The sequence below is a fragment of the Pantherophis guttatus genome, chromosome 1, assembly GCF_059756535.1.
Source record: "Pantherophis guttatus breed Tessera chromosome 1, ASM5975653v1, whole genome shotgun sequence".
In the NCBI taxonomy this organism is placed as follows: Eukaryota; Metazoa; Chordata; class Lepidosauria; order Squamata; family Colubridae; genus Pantherophis; species Pantherophis guttatus.
In genome coordinates this window covers 20,893,961-20,919,725 of record NC_142063.1, presented here as the reverse complement: position 1 = coordinate 20,919,725, position 25,765 = coordinate 20,893,961, and the positions used below count along the sequence as shown (strand labels likewise).

The window sequence follows — 25,765 nt, the reverse complement described above, 5'->3', positions numbered from 1 at the left end:
TATGCCCACCAAGCCCCACCACACCCACCAAGCCATGTCCACAGAACCGGTAGTAAAAAAAATTGGATTTCACCACTGCTTTAAGGTCAGTCAGATGTGTGGACTTCAACTCCCAGCATTCAACAGGTTTTATACAGCCTTCAAAGTCAACATTTGCAACCAGCAAATTCATATAGCCTTGAAAGTGGCAACATTGGCAAAGCGGTCTACTGAACAGGGATATTTTGTGGCTGACTTTTTCCTTAAAACCCAAGTCAAATATCTTGCTTTGTAGCTGTCCAGTCTTTTACAACAGGCTCTACCAGGAATATTTCTTGCCCTACTGACTTGGACACTCTGTGCTCATTGGATCAAGGAAAGCTGCAAATTAATTTCCCGAAACAAGCAAAAACAGCTGTGGCATTGCAATTTTACTTCTACAGTACCATAGGAAGAGGGCAAAATAAATAAAACCGGATATCTTACTGGCCTTGACTAAGCTAATGCTGTAAACAAGGAACAAGATAAGAGGAAGACTTGTTTAATAGCTTAGCTCAGCGATTTTCAACCTCTGCAACTTTTAAGATATATGGATTTCAACTGCCAAAATTCCACTGCTAGTGTTGAGAAACTCTGACATATCTGCACAGCGTGTTTGTTCCAGATAGCTGGTTCTGTTGCAGGATAGGCACCTCCCCAATTCTGTCCTGGGGATTACATGATTTCAAATCAATATTTCTCAACCTCAGCAACTTTTAAGAATTGCCACATTCATGTGATCGAAATTTGGGCACTTGGCAACTGGGACATATTTAGACCAGGAATGGGGAACTTTGGCCCTTTTACGATTTATGAACTTCAACTGATTTAGGCAGTTGCAGTGCCTTGGGGGAGTCATGTGATCCAGTGGTGGTTTCAAATTTTTTTACTACTGGTTCTGGGGATGTGGCTTGGTGGGTGTGGCATGGCTTGGTAGGCGTGGCTTGGTAGGTGTGGCAGGGGAAGGTTACTGCAAAATCCCCATTTCTTCCCGATCAGCTGGGACTCAGGAGGCAGAGAATAGATGTGGGCATGGCCAGTGAGAATAAATACTACCGGTTCTCTGAACTACTCAAAATTTCCGCTACCAGTTCTCCAGAACTGGTCAGAACCTGCTGAAACCCACCTCTGATGTGATCCATTTAGAATAGAATATAATTACAGAGTTGGAAGGGACCTTCGAGGTCTTCTAGTCCAACCCTCTGCCCAGGCAGGAAACCCTACACCTCTTCAGACAAATGGTTATCCAACATCTTAAAAATTTCCAGTGTTGGGGCATTCACAACTTCTGCAGGCAAGTTGTTCCACTTATTAATTGTTCTAGCTGTCAGGAAATTTCTCCTTAGTTCTAAATTGCTTCTCTCCTTGATTAGTTTCCACCCATTGCTTCTTATTCTACCCTCAGGTGCTTCGAAGAATAGTTTGACTCCTTCTTCTTTGTGGCAACCCCTGAGATACTGAAACACTGCTATCGTGTCTCCCCTAGTCCTTCTCTTCATCAAACTAGACATACCCAGTTCCTGCAACCGTTCTTCATATTTTTAGCCTCCAGTCCCCTAATCATCTTTGTTGCTCTTCTCTGCACTCTTTCTAGAGTCTCAACATCTTTTTTACATTGTGGTGACCAAAACTGAATGCAACCTTCCAAGTGTGGCCTTACCAAGGCATTATAAAGTGGTATTGACACTTCATGTGATCTTGATTCTATTCCTCTGTTTATGCAGCCTAGAACTGTGTTGGCTTTTTTGGCAGTTGCTGCACACTTCTGGCTCCTATTTAAATGGTTGTCCACTAAGACTCCAAAATCCCTCTCACAGTTACTACTATTGAGCAAGGTACCACATATACGGTACCTGTCCCCTTCTAAGCCAGCTGAAAAAAATCACAAGCAGTGTGGACTACTCCATTTCTCTCTCTACCCCAAAACTTGTATGTCTTCTCTGAACAAGCACCACAATGGACTTTCCCAAATCTCTGAAGAACATAGGAATGTATATTGTACACTGCCCAGAACCCCTTTCTGAGACAGATGGGCAGTTAAGAAATTGGATGGATGGATGGATGGATAGATGATAGATAATATATATGGATGATAGATAGATAGATAGGTGATAGATAAGATATATAGATAATAGAGAGATGATAGAGAGATAGATGATAGAGAGATGATAGATAAGATATATAGATGATAGATAGATAGAACAATAGATAGATAGATAGATAGACAGATAGATAGATAGATAGATAGATATAGATAGATAGATAGATAGATAGATAGATAGATATAGATACATAGATGTAGATAGATGATAGATAGATAAGAACCTTGATGTATCTGACCAAAATACTCATCTAATCTAGGGCATCCTCTTCCCTGACAGAGTCCCTGTTGCAAGGGTTCAAGTTAGCAACTTCACCACATTGTGTTTGAGGTGATTCTCAAGGTAAATTACCTTTACACCCCATCCATTTTTCTTTATCTGCTGCCTTTGATGCATACAGTTACCTTTGTTTAAAATCCTTTTCAAAATCTCAGTTCAAAGTCAGATAAACATCAGATCCTGTTTCCAACCGAGGCCAATTAGAAACTTTTGAGGAGAGGACAATTAACTATATCCTCCTAGTTTGTATAATGAATAACTGGTATTTGAAGATGGAGTGCTTCAGGTTATGGACGTTCCAAGATAATCAGATTCTTCTGCTTTTCCCAGCTATTCTTCACAAAAGACATTTGGCCGAAGGAGCTGCAGTGTTGTTTATGTATCTCTCTCCCAGAGCTTAAACCTTCACTTGATTTCTCAACCATTCTTCTCCTCCAGTTGCTTGCTTTCAAGCCACAAACTAGACTAGGGAGCTCATAAATGAGATTTATTGTTTCTAAATTGTACATCTTTCTCCCAGATGGTTCCTCCTGGCCTCACATCACCAGTAACATGTAGACATGCTCTTTGTCTCTTCCCAGCTGGTTTTGGAATTCAGTCTCACTCTACTTAATGAGCTTGATTCAGATCACTCTGCTTTTTATAAGAACTTGGAGCAAAAGACTTGAAGCAATAGCACTTAGACTTATATACTGCTTCACAGTGCTTTTTACAGCCCTCTCTAAGCGGTTTGCAGAGTCAGCCTATTGCCCCCAACAATCTGGGTCCTCATTTTACCCACCTCGGAAAGGATGGAAGGCTGAATCAACCTTGAGCCTGGTGAGATTTGATCTGCCAAATTGCAGGAAGCCAGCAGTCAGCAAAAGTATCCTGGAGTACTGCATTCTAACCACTGCACCACCGCAGCTCTGAAAAAATGCCCCAAATAGCTCAGGATGGCAGACTGAGAATTTAGGAAGATATTTTCTAAGTGCTTAGCTTATGTGTTGAACAGGAAGTGGTGAAAAACTCAGTCCACTTACAGATCTGCTTCTGTTTTCTTCTGCATGATGCTGAGATCCCAGAAAGTGTGCAGAGAAGAACAACAGAGATGATAAAGGATCTGGAGGCTAAATCATATGATGAATAGTTGAGGGAGCTAGGTATGTCCAGCCTATTGAAGGGAAAGATTGGGGGAACGTGATAGTTGTCTTCCAGTACTTGAAGTGCTGTCAGAAAGAAGAGGGGATTGACTTACAGTACTCTCCAAAGCACCAGAGGGCAGGATAAGAAGTAATGGGTGGAAGTTTGTTAAAGAGCGATCCAACTTAAGTAAGGAGAAATATTCTGACAATTCATCAATGGAATAGCTTGCTTCCTGGACTTGTGGGTGTTCCACCACTGGAAGTTTTCAAAAACAGACTGGACAACCATTTAATTGGGATGTTCAGGTCTTATGCCTTGAGCAAGGGGTTGGACTAGAAGACCACTGAGGTCTCTTCCAGCCCTGTGATTTTCTGCTGAGCATCACTGCAGTGTCCAAGACTGTTCAAGAAAATTAAAGACAGACTACCAATTCTGTATTATTTGATGATAAATTAGGATTAATGGGGATTATGAATGTCTCCACTACACTTAGCATATCTATTTTGCTAGAACTCATCACCCGTCATACCAAACCTCTAATATTCTCTTCAATTAAAAAAAATGCTCACCCCAATTTTCATTCTGCCTGCCTTGATTATAGAAAATCTGGGGTTAAATCTCCACCCAGTCCTGAGTTCAACAGAGATCAATTTGAGAACAAGCTGCGGAAGCTTTTTTTAAACTCTGAATTAAACAAAAATGCTCCAGGAAATGAAATAAAAATCCCCTTGACCTTTATTTGTACCCATTAATTAACTAATGATGTAATAGGTTAATTTAATTACCGGTATATGAACAACTTTCATTTTCTCGGTGCATTTTAATATAAAATTCGTAATAATACAAAAATATTAAAGGTGAATGATCTGCAAACCAAAATAAAATTTGTGAAGTTCTTGAATTCAAATTGGTTGTAAGTTATTAAAGACAGCTAGGTTGTCTGAACCAGTATGTGTAATTAAGTTTTCTAAAACAGAAATACTGAAAAAAAAAATTCCACAAAGATTGCTAAAAACACCACAGCTGGACTAGTCAGTTCACTAGCCACAAGGCAAATACTATATTTCTAAGAGCCAATGTGTCTTTCATCTTTACAAGTTCCTTGACTGTTCCTTGTTGGGAGATAAACCAACAATGCAAACTATTATGGCGAGGCAGTTTGGCCTAATGGTTAATGCACCAGGTTAGAAACTAGGAGACTGTCCCACTTTAGGCATGAAATCCAGCTGGGTGACTTTGGGCCAATCACTAGGAGACTGTGAATTCTAGTCCCACCTTAGGTATGAAATCCAGCTGGGTGACTTTGGGCCAATCACTAGGAGACTGTGAATTCTAGTCCCACCTTAGGTATGAAATACAGCTGGATGATTTTGGGCCAATCACTAGGAGACTGTGAATTCTAGTCCCACTTTAGGCATGAAATCCAGCTGGGTGACTTTGGGCCAATCACTAGGAGACTGTGAATTCTAGTCCCACTTTAGGCATGAAATCCAGCTGGGTGACTTTGGGCCAATCACTAGGAGACTGTGAATTCTAGTCCCACCTTAGGTATGAAATCCAGCTGGGTGATTTTGGGCCAATCACTAGGAGACTGTGAATTCTAGTCCCACTTTAGGCATGAAATCCAGCTGGGTGACTTTGGGCCAATCACTAGGAGACTGTGAATTCTAGTCCCACTTTAGGCATGAAATCCAGCTGGGTGACTTTGGGCCAATCACTAGGAGACTGTGAATTCTAGTCCCACTTTAGGCATGAGAGCTGGCTGGCTGGCTTTGGGCCAATCACTAGGAGACTGTGAATTCTAGTCCCACCTTAGGTATGAAATCCAGCTGGGTGATTTTGGGCCAATCACTAGGAGACTGTGAATTCTAGTCCCACTTTAGGCATGAAATCCAGCTGGGTGACTTTGGGCCAATCACTAGGAGACTGTGAATTCTAGTCCCACTTTAGGCATGAGAGCTGGCTGGCCGGCTTTGGGTCAGTCAACTCTCTCTCAGTCCAACTCACCTTACAGAGTGGTTGTTGTGGGGCAAATAGCAGGACGAAAGAGCATTAGGTATGTTCACTGCTTTGAATTATTTATAAAAAAAAATAAATATTTAAAATATTACTTTTGCTTTGCTTTGTGGGTTTGCTGAAGGTGTTTGGTTAGTAATTGATGAGACGCCAGTACATTGTTGTTGATGAAAATTCTGCTCAATACCATATCAATCCTGCGGTATGCAAAAACGGTCCTTGAATCATCAATATTTTCAGGGAAATGTGGCCTATTATATTGCCATCTAAAGATTGATTTTTCTATCTCTTAGGAGTGGATTTGTTTTTCCAGTCGAGTCCTGCCCCCTCCCCTCATTTTTGAAAAAGAAATCTGAAGTTCATAGTTGCTGGCAAAATGAAAGAAACACTGTGGCATTTTCAGAAGGGGCTAGATCAACCTTTCTTTATCTTTTTTCTTTATTATTATATTTATTTTACAATATTATATTTTGAAGGGCTTGTGCTGGAGTTAAATCAAACAGCTACATCTAGCAGAGGCCTAAAGCACTTATTTTGCTTCTTATTTCTATTAAAACAAAACCAAAAAAACCCCCATGTTCCACTAGAATTTGGCATTCTGAAGGGGGCTTTCAGCAGTAAAATTTGGGAGGTGGGCTGTGATCATTGCAAAAAGGGCTGGAGGAAACACAGGCTGGTTTGAGGTCTAAACCAGCGGTCACCAACTGGTGGTCCATGGACCACCGGTGGTCCGCAAGAAAATTTTGGTGGTCCGCAGAAAAATTATTTGCATTTTTTGTATTGCACTAAATCAGGGGTCCTCAAAACTACGGCCCCTGGGACAGATCCCCCTTTGGGGTCTTTTTGTGTGGGTTGGAGGAGGACAGAAATTCCGACTTGGGGTCTGCTTCTGCCTCCTGGTGCGGAGCTTTGGGCGAAGGCTGGAGGGAAGTGCTGCTGGTGGCGAACAGCTGGAGGGCTTTGTTCCAGTGGGACTGCATCGTGGCCTGGAACTTGCTGACCATCTCAGCCCGCTGAGCCTCCAGGCGCCGGTACCTGGCCTTGCACTCCCACAGGTCTCCCCTCTGCTTGGAAAACCTATGCTTGTGCAATTTGAAGTGAGGTGTTTTGCCAAGTCTTTCTCATGGTGGCTGCTTAGCTCCAACAACTGCTTCCTGTTAGGGCCCTAAGGAGCCCGGGCGGAGAGGCAAGGAGTGGCTGGAAGGGGAGGGGTGAGTAGAGGCTGGCGAGGCGCCCCTCGACATGAGTGACATAGAGTTGTCCACGCCCACCCAGTCACATGATCACCTAGCCACGCCCCCCCAGTCGGTCATTAGGGAGATCATATTAGTGGTCCGCGGGATTTAAAATTATGAATTTAGTGGTCCCTTAGGCTCGAAAGGTTAGTGACCCCTGGTCTAAACAGTTATTACTAGATGTCTTAAATGACCCCTCTATAGTAGTGGCCAAAACTGTGGAACCCTTTTGGGAAAAGTGTATTTTCTAAAACTAGCTAATAACTACCACTTTTTTTGGAGTAATACCATAAAATTATATATCAATGGAAAGATAATTTAATCAAGAATGTAATGCAATAGCTTTTATGAAGGATTTGCTGTTAGAATAGCAGTTACAGTATAAAGAAGAAAAGTGAAACAGGTAGAAAAAATGAGATATACAACAATTATCACCATAGAAAAAATGAGATGTACAAAAATTATCATGTCAGTGAATACTTAGTTGGGTAACCTTTAGCATGAATTATGACCTTACAACGTCTTCCCATGGAGTGAACCAAGTCCTTTAGTTCTGCAGCTGTTATAATGTGAAACCAAGATTGAATGGTTGCTTCTATTAACTGGGTTTTATTGCTAGGTCACTTCTGACTAACAAAATCCATAGATTTTCAATTGGGTTAAAGTCTGGGCTATTCCCAGGCCATTCCAGCAGTGGAATATGATTATCTTGAAACTCCAAAAAAAAAAAGTGGTGTTATTAGCCATCAAACTTCAAAAATACACTTTTCCCAAAAGGTTTCCACAATTTTGGCTGCTACTGTAGATAAGATCTACCATCTAGCTGGCACTGCCCCCCCTGCTGTTCGCAGACAAGCAGCAGCATACAGACAGAGGCTCAAATCATAAATATTTAGACCAGGGGTCAGCAACCCGCGGCTCTGGAGCCACATGTGGCTCTTTCATTCCTCTACTGTGGCTCCCTGTTGCCAGTCAGCACCACAATTTTGAGAGGAGCTTCCAGTTAAGGGAGGGGGGACGCATGGTGTGCCAGGAGGAGACTTTATGGCAAGGGGCGGGTTTTCCAGTCAGCCCCACAATTGATAGGGCTTTCGGTTAGGAATGGTAGAGGAAAAAGGATGCCGCACTAGGAGGAGACTCTATGGTGGGGGAACCCGACTTCCGGTCGGCTCCAGAATTGAATGGGGGGCTTCTGGTTAAGAGCTTTGTGGCTCTTTGAGTGTTTAAGGTTGCCGACCCCTGATCTAGACGACACCTTCTCTATGGCCTACAACCAGCGCATCAGAGATTGAAATCCAGGAAAAGCTTCCTTAGGTTGACAGAAGACTTCGAAGAATTTGAAAGCAGAATGGACTTATGGATAATCCTTGATTTACGACCAAAGTTGAGCCCAAAACTTCTGTTGCTAAGTGAGGCAGTTGTTGAGTTTTGCCCCGTTTTACAACCTTCCTTACCGCAGTTGTTAATCGAATCACTGCAGTTTTAAGTTAGTAACGTGGTTGTTAAGTGAATCTGGCTTCTCCATTGACTTTGATTGTCAGGTCACAAAAGGGGATCAAATGACCCAGGGACACTGCAACCATCATAAATATCGGCCAGTTGCCAAGCATCCAAATTTTGATCACGTGACCATTGGGGATGCTGCAGTGGTCGTGTGAAAAATGATGTCACTTCTTTCAGTGTCATTTTACACTTCTAAAGGTCACTAAATGAACAGTTGCAAGTTGAGGACTGATTGATTATACATAGAACCAATACTGGGTGGAACCAACAAAGGAGCTGGCAGCTGGGTCTGATGAAAGCTGGGAAGTATGGAAATTGTTGAATAAGCTGCACAGAGGTACAAGGTCCAGAGGCACCCTGAACATATGGGGCTCTCTGGTGGCTTCTGCCCATTGCAATTGTGGTGACAATCAACAACAACAACACATATCATATTTATACCTGCGCTCAGTGTACACTTGCAGATCAGTGGTGGATTCCTCCCGGTTCGGCCCGGTTCGGCAGAGCCGGTAGCTGTGACGATATGATGTCACTGAACCGGTTCTCTTTGTTTGGGAGCTGGGCCCTCCCGCCCCCTACGTTATTCTTACTTTTTATTTGGCCCCGCCCCCAATCTATTCGCTGCCTCCCGAGTCCCAGATGATCGGCTAGAAGGAAAAAAAGCTGTTTAAACTCTTGTCACGGGGCTTCAAAGGGCCGCCCTACAGCTGATCAGTGTTAAAAGGCAGTGTGGTGGTAGACCGGTGCCTCCAAAAACAAATGAATAGACCGGTGCCTCCAAGAACAAATGAGTAGACCGGTACAGCTCTGCAAGCAGTTAAAAGCCTGGAAGACCAGTACCTCTGCTAAATCCTAAAAAATTGTCACATGACCATCAAACCACGCCCACAAAATAAGCCACGCCCACAAAATCGGTAGTAAACAAATTTAGAACCCACCCCTGTTGCAGATATCATGGCAGCACAACACAGCACAATTAATGTTGCTAATTTTGGGGCAAAATCTGTTTAACTTGTACATATTTTAATTTTGTCTTTTATATTTTAAATGCTACGCTGTAAAGTATGCCTTATTTTCATTGTGATGGTTCTGACACAAACAAACAAGTTAGCCATATCACACCTGAAATACATTGAAGAGGCAATGGATTTGGCAAGAATTCTTTAATTAAGGCCAACTGGTGGCAGCACCTGGCTGATTTTGGCTGATTAGAAAAGAACTAAACAGGATCAGAGGAACAGAAGGAGGAGGAGGAAGAAGAGATGACAAACAACTTTATTTATTATTGCCATGTCACTCTAGCCATCAGGAAAAAAATCATCTTGAAGGAGACTTCAGTAACAGGTAGTCCTTGACTTACGACCCTGAGTCTGCAATTTTGACTGTGAGTTGTAATGGTCATTAAGTGGCTCACCCATGTGACCACGCCCAATTTTATGACTTTTTTTGTGGTGGTCATTAAGCAAATGCCATGGCCAGGGAGTGAATGTATTGGTCGTTAAGCGAAGCCATTGTTTGCTATAGGGGTTGTTTTGGGTTTTATTTTGGAAACCGGGAGTAAAAGTCAATTTCTGGCAAAAGCATCATAAATCAGTCACGTGACTGCGGGGTGCTGCAAACGTCTACAGATGTGTGCAGGTGGCTGAGCACTCAAAATAATGACTGGGGGGGAGCATGTCAGAACTCCAAAACTGTCTGTGGAGATTCTCAGTCATCCAGGTCATAGTTGTCTCAGAGATGCTTTTTCGAAAGGCAAATGGACTGTTTTTTCTTCCCTAAGGAAGAAGAAGAAGACGTTACTTGGATGAGAAACGAAACTTCTTCTTCTTCTTCTTCTTCCTCAGGGGAAAAAAATCAATCCAGCTGTCTTTTGAAAAACCACCTCTGAGGTAACTCAAAATAGGTTGTAAGCAGGGGTGAAATCCAGCAGGTTCTGACAGGTTCTGGAGAACCGGTAGCGGAAATTTTGAGCAGTTTGGAGAACTGGCAAGTACCACCTCTGGCTGGCCCCCGAGTGGGGTGGGAATGGAGATTTTGCAATATCCTTCTTCTGGAGTGGGGAGGGAATGGAGATTTTGCAGTATTCTTCCCCTGGAGTGGGGTGGGAATGGAGATTTTGCAGTATCCATGCCCACCAAGCCACACCATGCCCACTAAGCCATGCTCACAGAATTTGATAGGGAAAAATTTTGGATTTCACCCCTGGTTGTAAGTAGCTTTTTCAGGTTTGAGTTGTAATGTTAACGGCAGTGGTGAAATCCAGTTTTTTTTTACTACCGGTTCTGTTGGCGTGGCTTGGTGGGCGTGGCTTGGCTTGGTGAGCGTGGTGTGGCTTGGTGGGCATAGCAGGGGAAGGATATTGCAAAATCTCCATTCCCATCCCACTCTCGGGCCAGCCAGAGGTGGTATTTTCCGGTTCTCCGAACTACTCAAAATTTCTGCTACCGGTTCTCCGAACTGCTCAAAATTTCCCCTACCGGTTCTTCAGAACCTGTCAGAACCTGCTGGATTTCACCCCTGGTTAACAGTCACTAAGCGACCAGTCATAAGTCAGGGACTATCTGTAATTGCGCAGAGTCTAACTTCACAAGAAAAGGTTGAGAGAGTCAGGTGTGTTTATTGCAGAAAAGAAATTACTATAAGAAATGGACTACATATAGACAGCACGCTAAGCCAGCTATAAACCTAGCGGATGCATTCACACAACATCCTAAGCTCAATTAATATTCTTCTGGGATGGGAGGGCACTGCTCATCGCTTTGGTTTTAGCTTAGCATGTTGTGCAAATGCAGCTCATGTGGGTGGTGTGATGTATTTTTCACCTCCTTCAAATGAGTTAAGCCAGGGGGAATAAACACAAGCAACTCCGTAACAATCTTTGACAACGATTGTATGTCTGTGGAGAGTCTCAATCATCCAGGTTCATGGTTGTCCCAAAGGTTTTTTTTTTTCCAAAAGGCAACTGGACTTTCTTGGGGGTCTTTTTCCCCCTTTGAAAACATTTCATTTCTCACCCAAAAAGAACTGAAGAAACGGTTTGGATGAGACACAAAATGTTTTCAAAAGAAAAAAAAAACCCTAAGAAAGTCCAGTTGCCTTGCGGGAAAAGCACCATTGGGACAAAGGGTTGTGTGACTCAGCCTTAAGAGGCACTAGATCGGCGGTCACCAACTGGTGGTCCGTGGACCACTGGTGATCTGCAAGAAAATTTTGGTGAAAAATTATTTGCATTTTTTGTATTGCACTAAATCAGGGGTCCTCAAACTACGGCCCCTGGGACAGATACATGCAATGAACATTTGTGTTGCTGCAGAGAGTCTCCCCCTTTGGGGCCTTTTTGTGTGGGTTGGAGAAGGACAGAAATTCTGATGGGGTCTGCTCCAGCCTCCTGGGCGAAGGCTGGAGGGAAGTGCCGCTGATGGCGAACAACTGGAGGACCTTGTTCCAGTGGGACTGCATCATGGCCTGGAACTTGCTGACCATCTCAGCCCGCTGAGCCTCCAGGCGCCGGTACCTGGCCTTGCACTCCCACAGGTCTTCCCTCTGCTTAGAAAACCTATGTTTGTGGTCCTCAGTAAGGTGCTTCTACTGAGCCTCCTTCTCGGTCAGATCCAATTTGAACTGAAGTGTTTTGCCAACTCTTTCTCATGGTGGCTGCTTGGCTCCAACAACTGCTTCCTGTTGGGGTTAGGGTTAGGGTTAGGAGCCCAGGCGGAGAGGCAAGGAGTGGCAGGAAGGGGAGGGGTGAGTAGAGGCTGGCGAGGTGCCCCTCGATTTGAGTGACATTGAGTTGGCCACGCCCACCCAGTCACATGATCACCTAGCCACGCCCACCCAGCCAGTCATTAGGGAGATCATATTAATGGTCCGCGGGATTTAAAATTATGGATTTAGTGGTCCCTTAGGCTCGAAAGGTTGGTGACCCCTGCACTAGATAATCCCCCGTCAGAGTAGTCATCATGTTGAATTTGGGTATTGGCTGGGAATTGAACAGATGATCTTTGAAGGCCCCTCTACTTCTGTGTATTGTCTTAGGTGACAGAAGCAAACCAGACCATCCCTGTATACCAGAGGTCTTCAAACTTGGCAGCTTTAAGACTTGTGGACTTCAACTCTCAGCTGGCTGGAGAATTCTGGGAGTTGAAGCCCACAAGTCTTAAAGCTGCCATGTTAGGGGACCCCTGCTGTATACCCTAAGGCTAAGCCCTAAGGTAATTTATCTGCTTGGGCCCAGAATATTATGGGAACATAGTTGACGCTCGCCAACCAGGGTTGGATTCAGTATTTTGTGTGAAGCTGTGATTATAAGGCAACTTCATTTGCTCACTGGAGAGCATATTTGGCGAGGAGTAAATATGAGTGGATCACGTCTTAGCCAACCTACTCAGCTGTTCCTCCCTCTCCCTGCAAAGTTTTCAGTTCATTTTGGTCTGAACCACTGTTTCTCAAATCTCAGCCATTTTTAGACGTGCGGACTTCCAACTCCTAAAATTCCCCAGAATGGCTGCAGAATTCTGGGAGCTCTCCCACTTCTTAAAATCGCTGAGGTTGAGAAACCCAGGCCTAACCACATAAAAGTGGAAAGCTCTTCTATGTTTGTTAATTGTGTTTCTGCTGAAACGCTGGCCTGTGTCTGTTGCTGTGATTTCCCTACTTTCTCTTTTTGTTCCAGAGAGGGAAACACTCTGCACATGCCCAGAGTGCCTTTGTCCCACAGTGATGCAATCTATCACATAAATGCAACCAAGCAAGCCAGCTAATTTGCTTAGGGATTTCCTCTGGCTAGGAATGGGTCTTGTGTCGAATTGTCCTTTCTTTTTCTTCCAGTCAGAAGACATCCTCTTGCCCACAAGGCGAATTTCTCGGCTGTTCCGCGAAACCCATCCTCTCGTTCGCGGATTTCTCGGGCAGTTTGTGCCCAGACCGAAGCTCATCATGGTTTGCATTCATGGCTCATTTTAACCGTGGCTTGTCAAACCAGCCAGCCAGCCCTGATAAAGCGAAGCCCTGAATTTAGCGCCCTTTCTCAAGCCCAGAAAGCGCCCCTTGCGCTAAGCCCAAAGCAAACCCGCTTTTAAAAACCGAGCGCGATGAGGAAAAGCAAGCCGCATCTTCTTTCCCTCCGGAGTGTAAGAAAGCAGCGTAAGGGCAGTAAGTGTAAGGGCAGAAGCGCTGAAACAACCGGGCGGCTCCCACCAGCCGTCGCGCACCGCTCGGCTCCCTCAGAAGCCTCTCGCCTGCATTCAGAGCTCGCCGGCTGCCTCTCTGCTTTTTGGAGAAAACACCCGCCGTGGCGGGAGGCGACCAGCAAGGGGCGCTATTGCAATGCTGGAGGAAGGCCGGCTTGGGAGGGGAGGTGGGGGCTCAACTGCACCCGCGCACATACACACACACACACACCACACCACACACACATCCATCCCACACTCGCGCATAATAGCCAAGGCTTCGCATCCTCGGCTCGCACAGCCCATCCGCTCGGGACGGTAACCAACGCCGGATGGGATGTGGAGTCGTCAGGTGCAGCCGTCACCGCCACCTTCTCTGACGGCCTCTGGAAATCAGAGCTCTTGACGAGGAGGAGGAGGAGGAGGAGGAGAGGAAGATTAATCCCGCTAAACCGGCTCTTCCCCCTCCCTTTTCTTGCACCTTGCAAGACCGCCAGACTGCCGGGAGTAGCCGAGGGGAGCACCGCGGAGTCCTGAAAAATGGAGTAAGCGTTTCTTCTCTTTCTTTCTTTTTCTCTTTCTTTCTTTCTTTTCTCTCCTTCCTTCGCTCCCGGTCCGCGCCTGGAAGGTTGCCTTTTGGTGTCGGGAGTCTTTCCCCGTCTTCGTTCCGCCTCCCGTGCTTGGAGCAGCGGCTCCCTTGCAATATGCTGGGTACCCCTTGGCTGTGGCTGATGGGGCGGGGAAGAGACGTTGCAAGGTTTTGGCCGGGGCAGATCTCGCCTCCCCCCCCCCCCCCCAGGAAGGAAGCGATGCTGCTGCAATGGGCACCTCGGACTTCAAGTCTCCACAGCCTTGTTGTGTTTTGCCCGTCAAACTCTTGGCTAAAAGGCTGGCCGGCTGCACACCCCGGAATGGGAAGGGAGCTGAAAGAAAGGCTGGTCCATTTTCTCAGGGGGTGACGCTCCATCTCTTTCTCGCAGCCTCTCCCTCTCTCTCTCTCTTTTTTTTACCTGTTGTTGCAAGCTTTCATCTGCTGTGTGTGTGTGTGTGTGTGTTTGCGTGGTAGTGCGTGACTGCCTCCACCCAGCCACCCCCCCCTCCCAATCCAAGCAATGACTCAGGCGATTCTGAAAGAGATGCACTTGGTGGCTTCCCACTGTCTCTGTCTGTTCCTTCCAGTCCAAATTGGCTTGGGGTTGGGTTGGCTTGGTTGTTTTTTTCTTTCTTTCTTTCTTTCTTTCTTTTTTGCTGTCCTCCGACCCAGGTGGAGATGCCTTTCAGGGTGGGGTGAGGTAGGCCCATCAATTCAGCCTCCTTCCCTGAGAGAGAGAGAGGGGGGGGCCCTCCCAAACCACCATGGGCTTGCCTCAAGCAAAAAATAACAAGCCTTCTTTTATTATTATTATTATTATTTGACATTTTAATTTCTTGAGCGAAAGCACCTTTGACAAGGAGGATGCCTTCAAAGCCCCGGATTGACAGAAAACAAAGGAATGGATTTTAAGGGAAGGCTTCCAGTCAGGGCCTCCCTGTATAACAGCTGTACGAAGTAAAGGGCATTGGAAGGGATGCATGCCTACCCATACCTTTGTTTTTATTTCCTTCCTTATTAATAAAAACTGCCCCTAGGTTTTTGCCAGCCTGTTTCTAATTGGTTCTTCTTCTTTCTTTTTTTTCAATGGGTACACAGGACGACAAAGTTGGCGGGGCGAGAGATGGGCACATTTCTTTAGTCGGTCTTGCAACCCTTGCCTGAAACCTTTGCTTAAAAAGGGGGTAAAAAGGGAAGGATTTTGACATTTCGTTGCCCACTTTCTGACGAGGAACTGAAAATGTGCTTTTTGTCCCCAGTAATCTCCAGTAGGAATTGCTGGCGCCGGGCACAATCTCTTGGGAGGCTTCCCAGCCGAACTGTCTTGGTATCCACGTGTGCCAATTAACAGAATTAGACTTCAGCCAGGGGTGTCTTCTAGATTGCTAGAAAAATTGCTGCAGTGAATTGAAATTTCAAGTTTCTGTTTTGGACCCTTCCCTTCTGCTGTTTGAATGTTTTGGGTGTTTACCACAGAATGTTCTGTGGTTATAACCAGAACGCATCTTGAGATTTATAATGTTGTATTTTATGGGGATAAAAAAGGATTGACCTTAATGTACTCCCAAAAGATAAGGACTGAAATGTCCTTTAGACAAAACAGTGCAATATTTGTTTTAAGGAAAGCTCTCTTGTTCTTCACTAAACAGCAGACCTCCTGTGGTAAACCTGGCTTTGAAAGGTTTAAAAACTTCCCTGGAGGCTGGTTTTGGGCTCTGAATGTTTTTATCTTCTGTGGAGTTTATTGGAATTCTGGGAGAGCAGATGAAAAAAGATGAGATTTCCCTCTGCTTTCATTTAAATATTTCATTTGTCTTTTGGCAGCTACTGTTAAGCATCCAGCTAATTGATTTTTATTTTTCCAGTAGCTACATAAAACTAACCATCTACACTAATAATAATATACTTTTGCCTGTATAGCTCTCAACCTCATAGAGTATCCCAACCCTGTTTCCACAACAAAGGGGTAACCAGGGAGGGCTTAATAATAATAATAATTCACAGTTGTATACATATCAAAATATAGACCTCCTAGCCAGAAAGTTACCTTTGATGATATGAGTGGCATATAAGTTAAATAAATAAATGAATAAATAAATAAATAAAGTACATTTTTCCAGGAAGAAACATAAGACCGTAGAAAGAAAACAGCTCCCCCCACCTTTTAACGTTATTTATTTTATATATCAAATTTGGAGATTGCCCATCTCACCCACTGAGTGACTCTTTTGATCTTAGCTTTGCTACCCTTATTTTGGAGCTTCAACAAATTAAGGATTTTCTCCTTTGACAGGCGAAGCGAATTTTGAACTTGGTCCCTTTGCTTCTAACTAGGCGGTCTGAATTGAGCTTCTTTCGAGAGGGGCCCTGCAACCTTAATTTCTGGCTCTTGTTTTTCACACACTTGTCCCTGCTTGTCAGCTGTGGATCTAAGAAGTGCATTTCTTAGCTTTTCCTTGATTGCACGGTTATCTTTTTTAAGAGCATGCACTGCCCACTTGTTTCCCAAAGAACTTGAGGCAGCATCTGAGCAACCCATCATTTTATTTCTTCCTTTGGAAGAATTGAACCTCAGCGTTCAAGGTGCTGTCCGGGATCCCACTGCTTTTTAAACGGGTGTTGTTACAGAGTGTTGTTGTTGTTTATGGAAGAGCCAGTTTGATGGTTCAAGAAACTGGATTAGTCAGGCCTTAGACATGAAGCCATCTGCTTCTAGTCTAGCCACCTGAGCAATTACCCCAGTGTTTCTCAATCTCAGCGAGTTGAAGACCTGTGGACTTCAACTCCCAGAATTCCCCAGCCAGCCAAGCTGGCTGGGGAATTCTGGGAGTTGAAGTCCACAGGTCTTCAACTCGCTGAGATTGAGAAACACTGCATTACTTCCAACTGGCTTTCACGTAAATGCTACAGAGCTCTGAGACAACACCCAATTTAAGAGCAGTGGGACTACAGACAGGGCCGGATTTAGATGAAAAGAGGCCCTAGGCTATTCCACTTATGAGGCCCTTTCACCTATAGTGAAAGGGTAATTTTAATTTTGCTAACAATTTGAATGTAGGCCCCTCTTGAACTTGAGGCCCTAGGCTGAAGCCTAGTTAGCCTATAGGAAAATCCGGCCCTGACTACAGACAACCCCAGTTCAAAGTGAGCCCCAGTTTTTAATTTTCCCACAGCCCTAAGAATGTAAATCACATATTGTCCCGAAGATGCTTTTCCGAAAGGCAACTGTACTTACTTGGGTTTTTTTGTCCCTTGAAAATATTTCACTTCTTGTCCGAGAAGCTTCTTCAATTCTGAATGGGTGGGTTTATATTCTTTTGCAGGCATCTAGTCATTAGCACTAGTATGTATGCATGTGAATGTATGAATAGAATAGAATAGAATAGAATAGAATAGAATAGAATAGAATAGAATAGAATAGAATAGAATAGAATTCTTTATTCTTTATTGGCCAAGTGTGATTGGACACACAAGGAATTTGTCTTGGTGCATATGCTCTCAGTGTACATAAAATAAAAGATACGTTCGTCAAGAATCATAAGGGACAACACTTAATTCTAGTCATAGGGAACAAATAAGTAATCAAATCATTATTAGGAAACAGTCAATATAAATCTTAAGGATACATGTCAGGTGTGAAGAATCAAGACTACAGATTAAATTCCAGTTAAGCTCCTTCTCCTACAATGTGTGAGAGAGTTTGTGCTTCTGTGTGTAAGGCTCTATTAGTATGCTTAAGAGCTAATTTCTCTTATTATCTCTGGGTGGACTGACCATTAAGCTCCTGGACAGGGTTATCGCCAACATCCACCACAATTTAGTTTGAGCATATTCTACAATTCAATCCCACGAGATGAAAAGTTGTGTACAGGATATTGTCGGGTTCACTGAGTTCTTTCCCAGCCACAATCTGTTTTGCAAATAAGCATGTGACTTTCCTAATCTTTCACTATCTCAAAATTTAGTCTGAAATTGAGCAAACTTCGCTGTATCACAGTCTTTTTTTGACGAGTAGCCAAAACTGATAATCTAAAATAATTTAAGCAAAACTTAAAAAAAAAAAAACGAACTGCAAAACATCTCTGGAGTTGGCGCCCAAGATTGAAAGACTAAATAATAATGATAATGTTGTCATAACAATGCAAACAATAACAGCACCGTCCCTGCTGTTAGTACTGCTATTACAACTGTTATTGATAGTTAAAATTCCAAAAACAGACTAGAGAATGATAATTAATTATTCTTTTCTATGATGCGCAGAGCATGTCCGCTAGCTAGAAAAACTTTGCAAAAAATTATTCCTTCTGGCAACAACCCTTCCCACATCTCAGTTCCCAAACTTTTTAGAGCAGATTTCAGAATAATTTTGACACCATTAGGTAATACGGGAAGTGGCCATGATGTGGATCTAATTAATTTTAAAATGAAGGAGCAGAATGCTCTGAATGGTTATATAACAATCAGTAAGGGTCGGGTGGCATCTTGTGAAACTAATAAAATTTATTAAAAGGCATAAACATTTGTGGGCTGCCACCAAAGCTTATGACTTTCAATAAAAATTGTCAGAAAAGATTCTATAAGACGGAGGGGGCGTTATTACCACAGACTTAATACAGCCTACAATGTCTCTAATTTGCAAAGCAGTTATTAAAGAGTATCTCTAAGACAGTGTTTCTCAACTTCGGCAACTTTAAGATATGTGGACTTCAATTCTCAGCATGGCTGGCATAGGAATACTAGGACAAGAAGTATTCGACATGTGATGCATACAGGTAGTCCCTGATTTATGACCACAATTGTGGCTGGAACTTCTGACATTAAGCAAGGCAGTTATTAAGAGATCAAATATCCCTGGGAAACTGCAACTATCATAAATGCATACCAGTTGCCAAGTGCCTGAAGTGGAGAAGGGTTCCATGTGAACAGCAGTTGAACATGGGTCAAAGTTGGCCACTTTGATTATGTGACCATGGGGATAGTCATATGTGTGAGCTGTAGGCCATTTTTTTTTAGCGCTGTTGTAATTTTGGACACTCACTAAACAAAGTTGTAAGTTGAGGACTACCTGTACTAAGAGATCTTGGCCAGAAACAGAAAGCTGACTTATGCAGATCTTTGATCTGGTTCAGTTGTTAGCAAAATGTTTACCTTCATAGGGAGATTTATTAGTGCTCAATGCACATGAGTGCTAAACGGAGCCTCCCTATTCAAGAGCAATTTAGCTCTGAATACCATAAGCAGTGGGGAAAAGCTATGGTTGGAACTAATTAGAAGCCTCTAATTGGCCACTGTGGGAAAAAAGATTCAGTGAAGCTGACCCACCCACAGTCTTTGGTTTTCTGAGATCTGTCTTCCATGGCAACAAGTATTAATCAGGTTATCTGAATGGAACTTTGAATTAGAAGTCCTGAGCAATCTACTCCAGAGTAGAATATCATTTGTTGTAGGTTGTACAATGGGTCTTCATATACTGGTTGGTACCACCCCCACCCCAATTTCTGGTTGGTCATTGGGTGGATTGGGGATGTGGAAGAGGTTAATTTAGTTCATGAAGGAAGACTTGAAACAAAACTTAGTTATCACCTGAGATTTTCAATTCCCTGAATTTTGAAGTATTATCCACAAATAATAATAAAGAATGTATATTTAGGGAACAGCGTGTTCAAAAAATACATGTTTATGTTAAACACATTTAAATGCATTTAGGAAAAAATGCACTTGTAGATTCCTCCCCCCCCTCCCCACACACACACCCTCAAAAAGACCAAATTTCTGTATATTAGGCAAATGGAAACAATGCTGTATTGCGTAGTATTGGAGATAGTGCACCAAAATATTTAACCAATTTTAGTGCCAACTTCTTTTTAAAAATATCAAATCAAATTTGACAAGAGTCAATAGAATGAAACCCACAAAAAATTGGACAAATTAATCAAAATCAGAAACAGAGAGAAACTAAAACAGACAGATTTATCCATTCTCTTTTGGAACCAGAAAGGTACAGTTTAAAATTGATGGTAGTCTGATCCCAAATGGAGCCTCTACATTTCCCTATTGTCTGATTCGGTGAATTAGAGATAAAACAGGATGATGGCTAAGGAGGACTCCTTTTCACATCTTGCCTTGCGTTGTCTTCAAGGAATTAACAGCACCTAAGGATTTACCTAGAGGTGGGATTCACTTACCTTCCCTACCGGTTTGCAAATGTGAGTGCACGCGCTTCCTCTGCGCATGTGCACAGCCTTCTGCACATGCACAGTGCTCGCGCATTACGTCCGGGTGGGTGGGCGGAGCCTCCCACAGTTGCCGCTACCAGTTTGCCTGAACCGGCTGAATCCCACTACTGGATGTACCTCTCACTTTTTCAAATAGTCATCATATTCCCATATTATAATCATGGGACTTGTTATTTATATGCAATAAATTTTTACATAGGGGAGTTGGCTTGTTGGATGCAGGGAAAGAATGGGGGGTGGGAAAGATCCAGAATCTCTCTTCCTCTGCTTCTCCTCCCAATCCCATGGGAGTTATTCCAATCTGTTTTGAGAGCAGCAGAGCAACAGTAAGGTAAACAGGGAATCAGATTTCAACCCCCAGAGGTGCTTCTGTACCTCAGACCACAATACAACTCTTCAATTGGGTGCCTCCCAAACGTGTTGGACTACAGAACCAGTAATCCATTAATTGAGCTGTTGTCTAACACATCTGGAGGACATCATAATGGGGAAAACTGCATTACCAGCAGCTCATCAATCAGGACAGCATTATCAGCTCCTTTGAATAACTCTGGAGCAGGAAATCATCAGAAAGCATTGGGGGGGGTGGGGAAGCAACCTGGAGAAAAACATTGAAATGGAAGCATTAATGCTGCCATTCTCTCCAATGTTCTCAGTTGTAATATTAACTGTATGGCTCTAAGGACAAAACAAACAATTAAAGAGAGTAGTTATCACCTTTTTTTGTTTGTCTTTAGGCTGTTTGGCTTGATGCCATTATATAAATACACTTTAAAAAAAAAAAAGGATTAATGCACCCCAAGCTGCAAGATTTTGGCATTCTCACTTGAAATGCAATCATAGGAGCATACCAATGAAGGAGCATACCAATCAGCTAAATAAATATAATTTTATGACATTTCTTGGGAGAACATCAACATCTTGTGTTGATTTGGCCATCTCATGAGTCTTCAGTCATTTTTTAAAAAAATAATAATTTTGACTGGCTGGGGAATTCTGGGAGTTGAAATAACTATATTTTTCTTATAAGTCTACCAACCATTTCTTATACTTTCACACCATTGTAGCCAATATGTAAATGTTCTATTATCTCCCTTATAGCCCTTTGTCATGGAACTATTTTCTCTACTTTTGTAATATAATCCATAAACAGACTCCAGTCTTTAATAAAAAAAAACTGTAGATTTCTCTCTAGCAGTCTTGTGTCTCTCAAAGGTGGAGCTAAACGACCTTCCTATTCCCCTTTAACCACATGATTTCCAGAATCCAGAAGGTTGAAAAAGAGACCTACTGATTAGCTAGCCAGTCGGCAGGCTGCGACTGTCCCATTTCAACTGCTGATCTGGTCACATTCAATGTGTGACTCCCCTGAAGTTGCTGAAGCAGTAAATTTGCTCTAGCAAGTCAGTTTAGGTCAGGGGTGTCAAACTCAAGGCCTGCGGGCCGGCTGGGGTGCTTAGATCTAGGCCACAGGACCATCCCGGAAACAGCAAAGGACTGGCCCACGGTGCCTCTGCCAAAACAGCACATGCGTGGGACGCAGTCAGCCCTCCTGAGCTCCGTTTTTGCTGGCAGAGGGTTGCAGGAGGCTGTCACAGCCGAAAACAGAGCTTGGGAGCCCGTTTTTGCTGGCAGAGTACTTGGCCACCACAGGCGCCCCCAACATGAGTGACGTCAAGCTGACCATGCCAACTCTGACCACGCCCACCCCGGCCCCCCAAGATCAAACACAACCCTGATGTGGCCCTCAATGAAATTGAGTTTGACACCCCTGGTTTAGGTGTCTGGCCTTTGGAAAATAGGTTGACCCCCTCCTCTCTGTGACAGCCCTTCAAATATTGGAAGACTGCTATCATGTCTCCCCTGGTCCTTCTCTTCAGCCATGTTCCTGTAACCGTTCTTCATATGTTTTAATCTCCAGTCCCCTAATTATCTTTGTTGTTCTTCTCTGCACTCTTTCTAAAGTCTCAACATCTTTTTTATAGTGTGGTGACCAAAACTGGATGCAGTATCCTAAGTGTAGTCTTACTAAGGCTTTATAGAGTGGTATTAGTACCTCGCGTGATCTTGATTGGATCCCTCTGTTAATGCTACTTAGGATTGCATTGGCTTTTTTGACTGCCGCTGCACACTGTTGGCTCATATTTAATTGGTTGTCCACTAAGACTCCAATATTCCTGTCACAGTTACTGCTATTAAGCCTGTTTTCTCCCAATCTATATTTTTCTTGCCTAAGACTTTACTTTTCTCTACATTGAATTTCATTTTGTTAGTTAGGGCCCAGTGTTCAAGTCTGTCAAGATCCATCTGGATCTTGAGCCTATCATTTAGGTGAATGAGTATGTCATGGCAAAAGGTGTTCACAGCACAATTTCATGATTATTTAATTGGGAGTAAGCAAAGTTCTACTGTCTGTAACTGGGCCTTTTGTTGGCACTTACATGTTCTCTGCATACATACTGCCAGATGAAACAGGTATATGGCGAGATCCAGTAACAAACCCAGGTAGCATTATTCATAATTTGCTGGCGGTGAGGCCTAGATTCAACTCTTGTGCCCAAAGGCAGTCTACACCTGACAATAACTGCTTCCTGGAGATAAACAACAGAGATAAGCTATTAGATTTATGACCTTTTTTTTCTAGGCAGCTGAAAATAGCACACGGGACCCACCCATTTTATCTCATCAACCATTCTGCTGGGTTAGTTACCGACTGACCCGAGATAAACCAACGAGCTTCATGCTGAGTGGAAATTTGGACATTCTTTCGCCCGGGTGTTTAATCACATGCAGATTTTTACAGGCTTGCTCACTTGCTTGCTTCTGGAAGCTTCATGTTGGCCAGAACAGGAAAATCAGATGAATACAGGGGTGTCCAACCTTGGGAACTTTAAGACTTGTGGACTTCAACTCCCAGAATTCCCCAGCCAGCTAGCCACCTAGGTACACCCACATTACACCAATTCTCCGTGAGCTGCACTGGCTCCGGTCTCCGGTCACAATTCAAGGTACCTTTAAAGCCCTAAATGGCTTAGGGCCAGGTTATCTTTGAGACCGCCTTCTGCCACATAGCTCCCAGCGACCGTTAAGATCTCACAGAGTTGGTCTCCTCCGGGTCCAGTCAGCTAAACAATACCGGCTGGCGGGCCCGCAGGGGAGGGCCTTCTCTGTGGCTGCCCCAGCTCTCTGGAACCAGTTACCTCCTGAGGTCCGGACCATCCCCACCCTATTGGCCTTCCGGAAAGCGGTGAAGACCTGGCTTTTCCGGCAGGCCTGGGGCCGTTGATCTCGCTCTTGTGATCTGGTGAGATCCGGCCATGAATGGCGTGAATGAGTTTTTAATGTTTTTAATTTTTAAATTTTTTTTATAATGATTTTTAAAAATGTATTGTGAGCTGCCCTGAGTCTTCGGAGAGGGGCGGCATATAAATTTAATTAATTAAATTAAATTAAATTAAATTAAAGTTCCCAAGATTGGACACCCTTGCTCTGTTAAGAGGTGAAACTTTTACTATACAGAGCCACTATACAGGTAGTTCTTGACTTACAACCTGTCTCTAAGTCACCATTCGAAGTTACAGTGGAACTATCTAAGGAAGGGGTGTCAAACACAAGGTCCGCGGGCCAGATCCAGCCCACGATGTGGTCGGATCCGGCCCGCGGGGCTGTCCTGGAAAATGTAAGGGGCTGGCCCGCATCACTCCAGCCCGAAGAGGAAACATCGGGCCAGCATGGCTTTGGCCCAGTCTACCCAGTGCGAAGAGGAAACATGCCAGCAGTTTGGGGAGTGGTGTCAAGCTGGCCACGCCCACACAGTCAGCAATGCCCAGTGAGTGGCGTCAAGCAGGCCACACCCACCCATTTGGCCATACCCACCCATGCCCCTCCCACCCCCGAGGTCAACCACAGCCCTGATGCGGCCCTCAATGAAATTGAGTTTGACACCCCTGATCTAGGGGATACTTATGACCTGGATTCAAAGTTCCAATGGTTTTCCCCCTCCAAGTCATGTGATTCAACTTCTGGTGCTCAGAAACTGGCTGCATTTATGGCTGTTTATGTGGTCACATGACTGGGTTTTATGATGGTTTGGCTAAAATTGGCATTTGCCTCTGGTTTTCATCAAAGCCACGTGCTTAATGAAAGATCATTTTGTTTAATGAACATGCTGTTCACTTAACAACTGTGATGGCTGCTTTACAACTGCCGCACTCGCTTAATGACTGCTGCAAGAAATGTTGTAAAACTGTGTTGGTCACTCTACAACCATCACAATGCATGACTATGATGGGCAGGCTCCATTACAGTTATAAGTCAAGGACTATCTATACAGGTAGTCTTCAACTTACAACAACAATTGAACCCAAACTTTCTGCTGTTAAGTGAAAGATTTGTTAAGTGAATTTGTCCCATTTTATGACTTTTCGTGCCACATTTGTTAAGTGAATCACTGCAGTTGTTAAATTAGTAACATGGTTGTTAAGTGAATTTTTGGTTCTTGACTTTGCTTATCAGAAGGTCGCAAAATGACTCCTGAGCGCTGCAACTGTCATAAATATGAGTTGTCAAACATTTAAATGTAAATTATGTGACCATTGGGATGCTGGAATGGTCAAAAGTGTGAAAAATGGTCATCACTCACTATTTTCAGTGCTGTTGTAACTTTGAACAATCACTAAATGAACAGTACAGGACTACCTGTACTGGCTGAGAGTATAGATACCCTTGTAAAAAGATAGTTTACCTCTGCTCAGAATCAAACACAAGTGAATATATCTGGTGAACCTCTCAGAGGTGTTTGTGATGAAGGCAGATGGAGAGCAACACAGATTCTCTTTGGGTTATCTAACACATCCTCTCATGGCCCCAATCCAGGGATGGGTGCTACTTACCTTTACTACCGGTTCATAACGGGATCGCGTGCGCACCTTGATGACATCATCAGGATAGCCAATGATGATATCCGGGGCGGTGGCCGTGGCCTCCCACCAGTTTTACTACCGGTTCTTGTGAACCAGTCTGAACCGGGGGCAACCCACCACTGCCCCAGTCCGTAGGCGATGAGTTGGTTGGTGAGTCATAAATACAGCTTTTGAGTTGGCAGGGTATTTGTTTTTGAAAATTTATAGGGCTGCCCAACTTGCTCTCAGCAACCCTGGGTGGCTTACATTTTTTTTCTATTCCATCCCAATGAAAAAAAAATGATATAAATGGCTCTTGTCCTCAGCAACAGTTGTTCAAAGACAGGATCCTGTCCTGCATGAGCCATTTTGGATAGTAATTCTTGATAGCGTTAACAAAATGGAACCTTTTTGGGATCAAGTAAATATATAACCAGTTTTAACATCGTGATTCCAGTGGCAACCAGCTAGATGCCTCCAGGAGTTTTGCAAAAAGGAAGCTACTGTATTAGGTGGTGGAACTTTTGACTGAAAGAAAAATTTATAGGAAATACATTATATGAAAAAACAGAGAGGGAGAGAGAGAGTAG

The 25,765-nt window shown here is 43.7% G+C and overlaps 1 protein-coding gene across 5 annotated transcripts in view; it reads left to right on the top strand.

Annotated features, from left to right (window-relative positions):
- The first annotated feature begins 13,232 nt into the window (after positions 1-13,232).
- Positions 13,233-25,765, top strand: part of PALM (paralemmin) — a 100,734-nt gene continuing 88,201 nt past the window's right edge. For all 5 annotated transcript variants that reach the window (XM_034437650.3, XM_087894335.1, XM_034437648.3 and 2 more), the window contains exon 1: positions 13,233-13,991. In XM_034437650.3, coding sequence (XP_034293541.1) covers positions 13,987-13,991 — 5 coding nt within the window. In that variant the 5' untranslated portion in view covers positions 13,233-13,986. The remainder of the gene's footprint in view (positions 13,992-25,765) is intronic.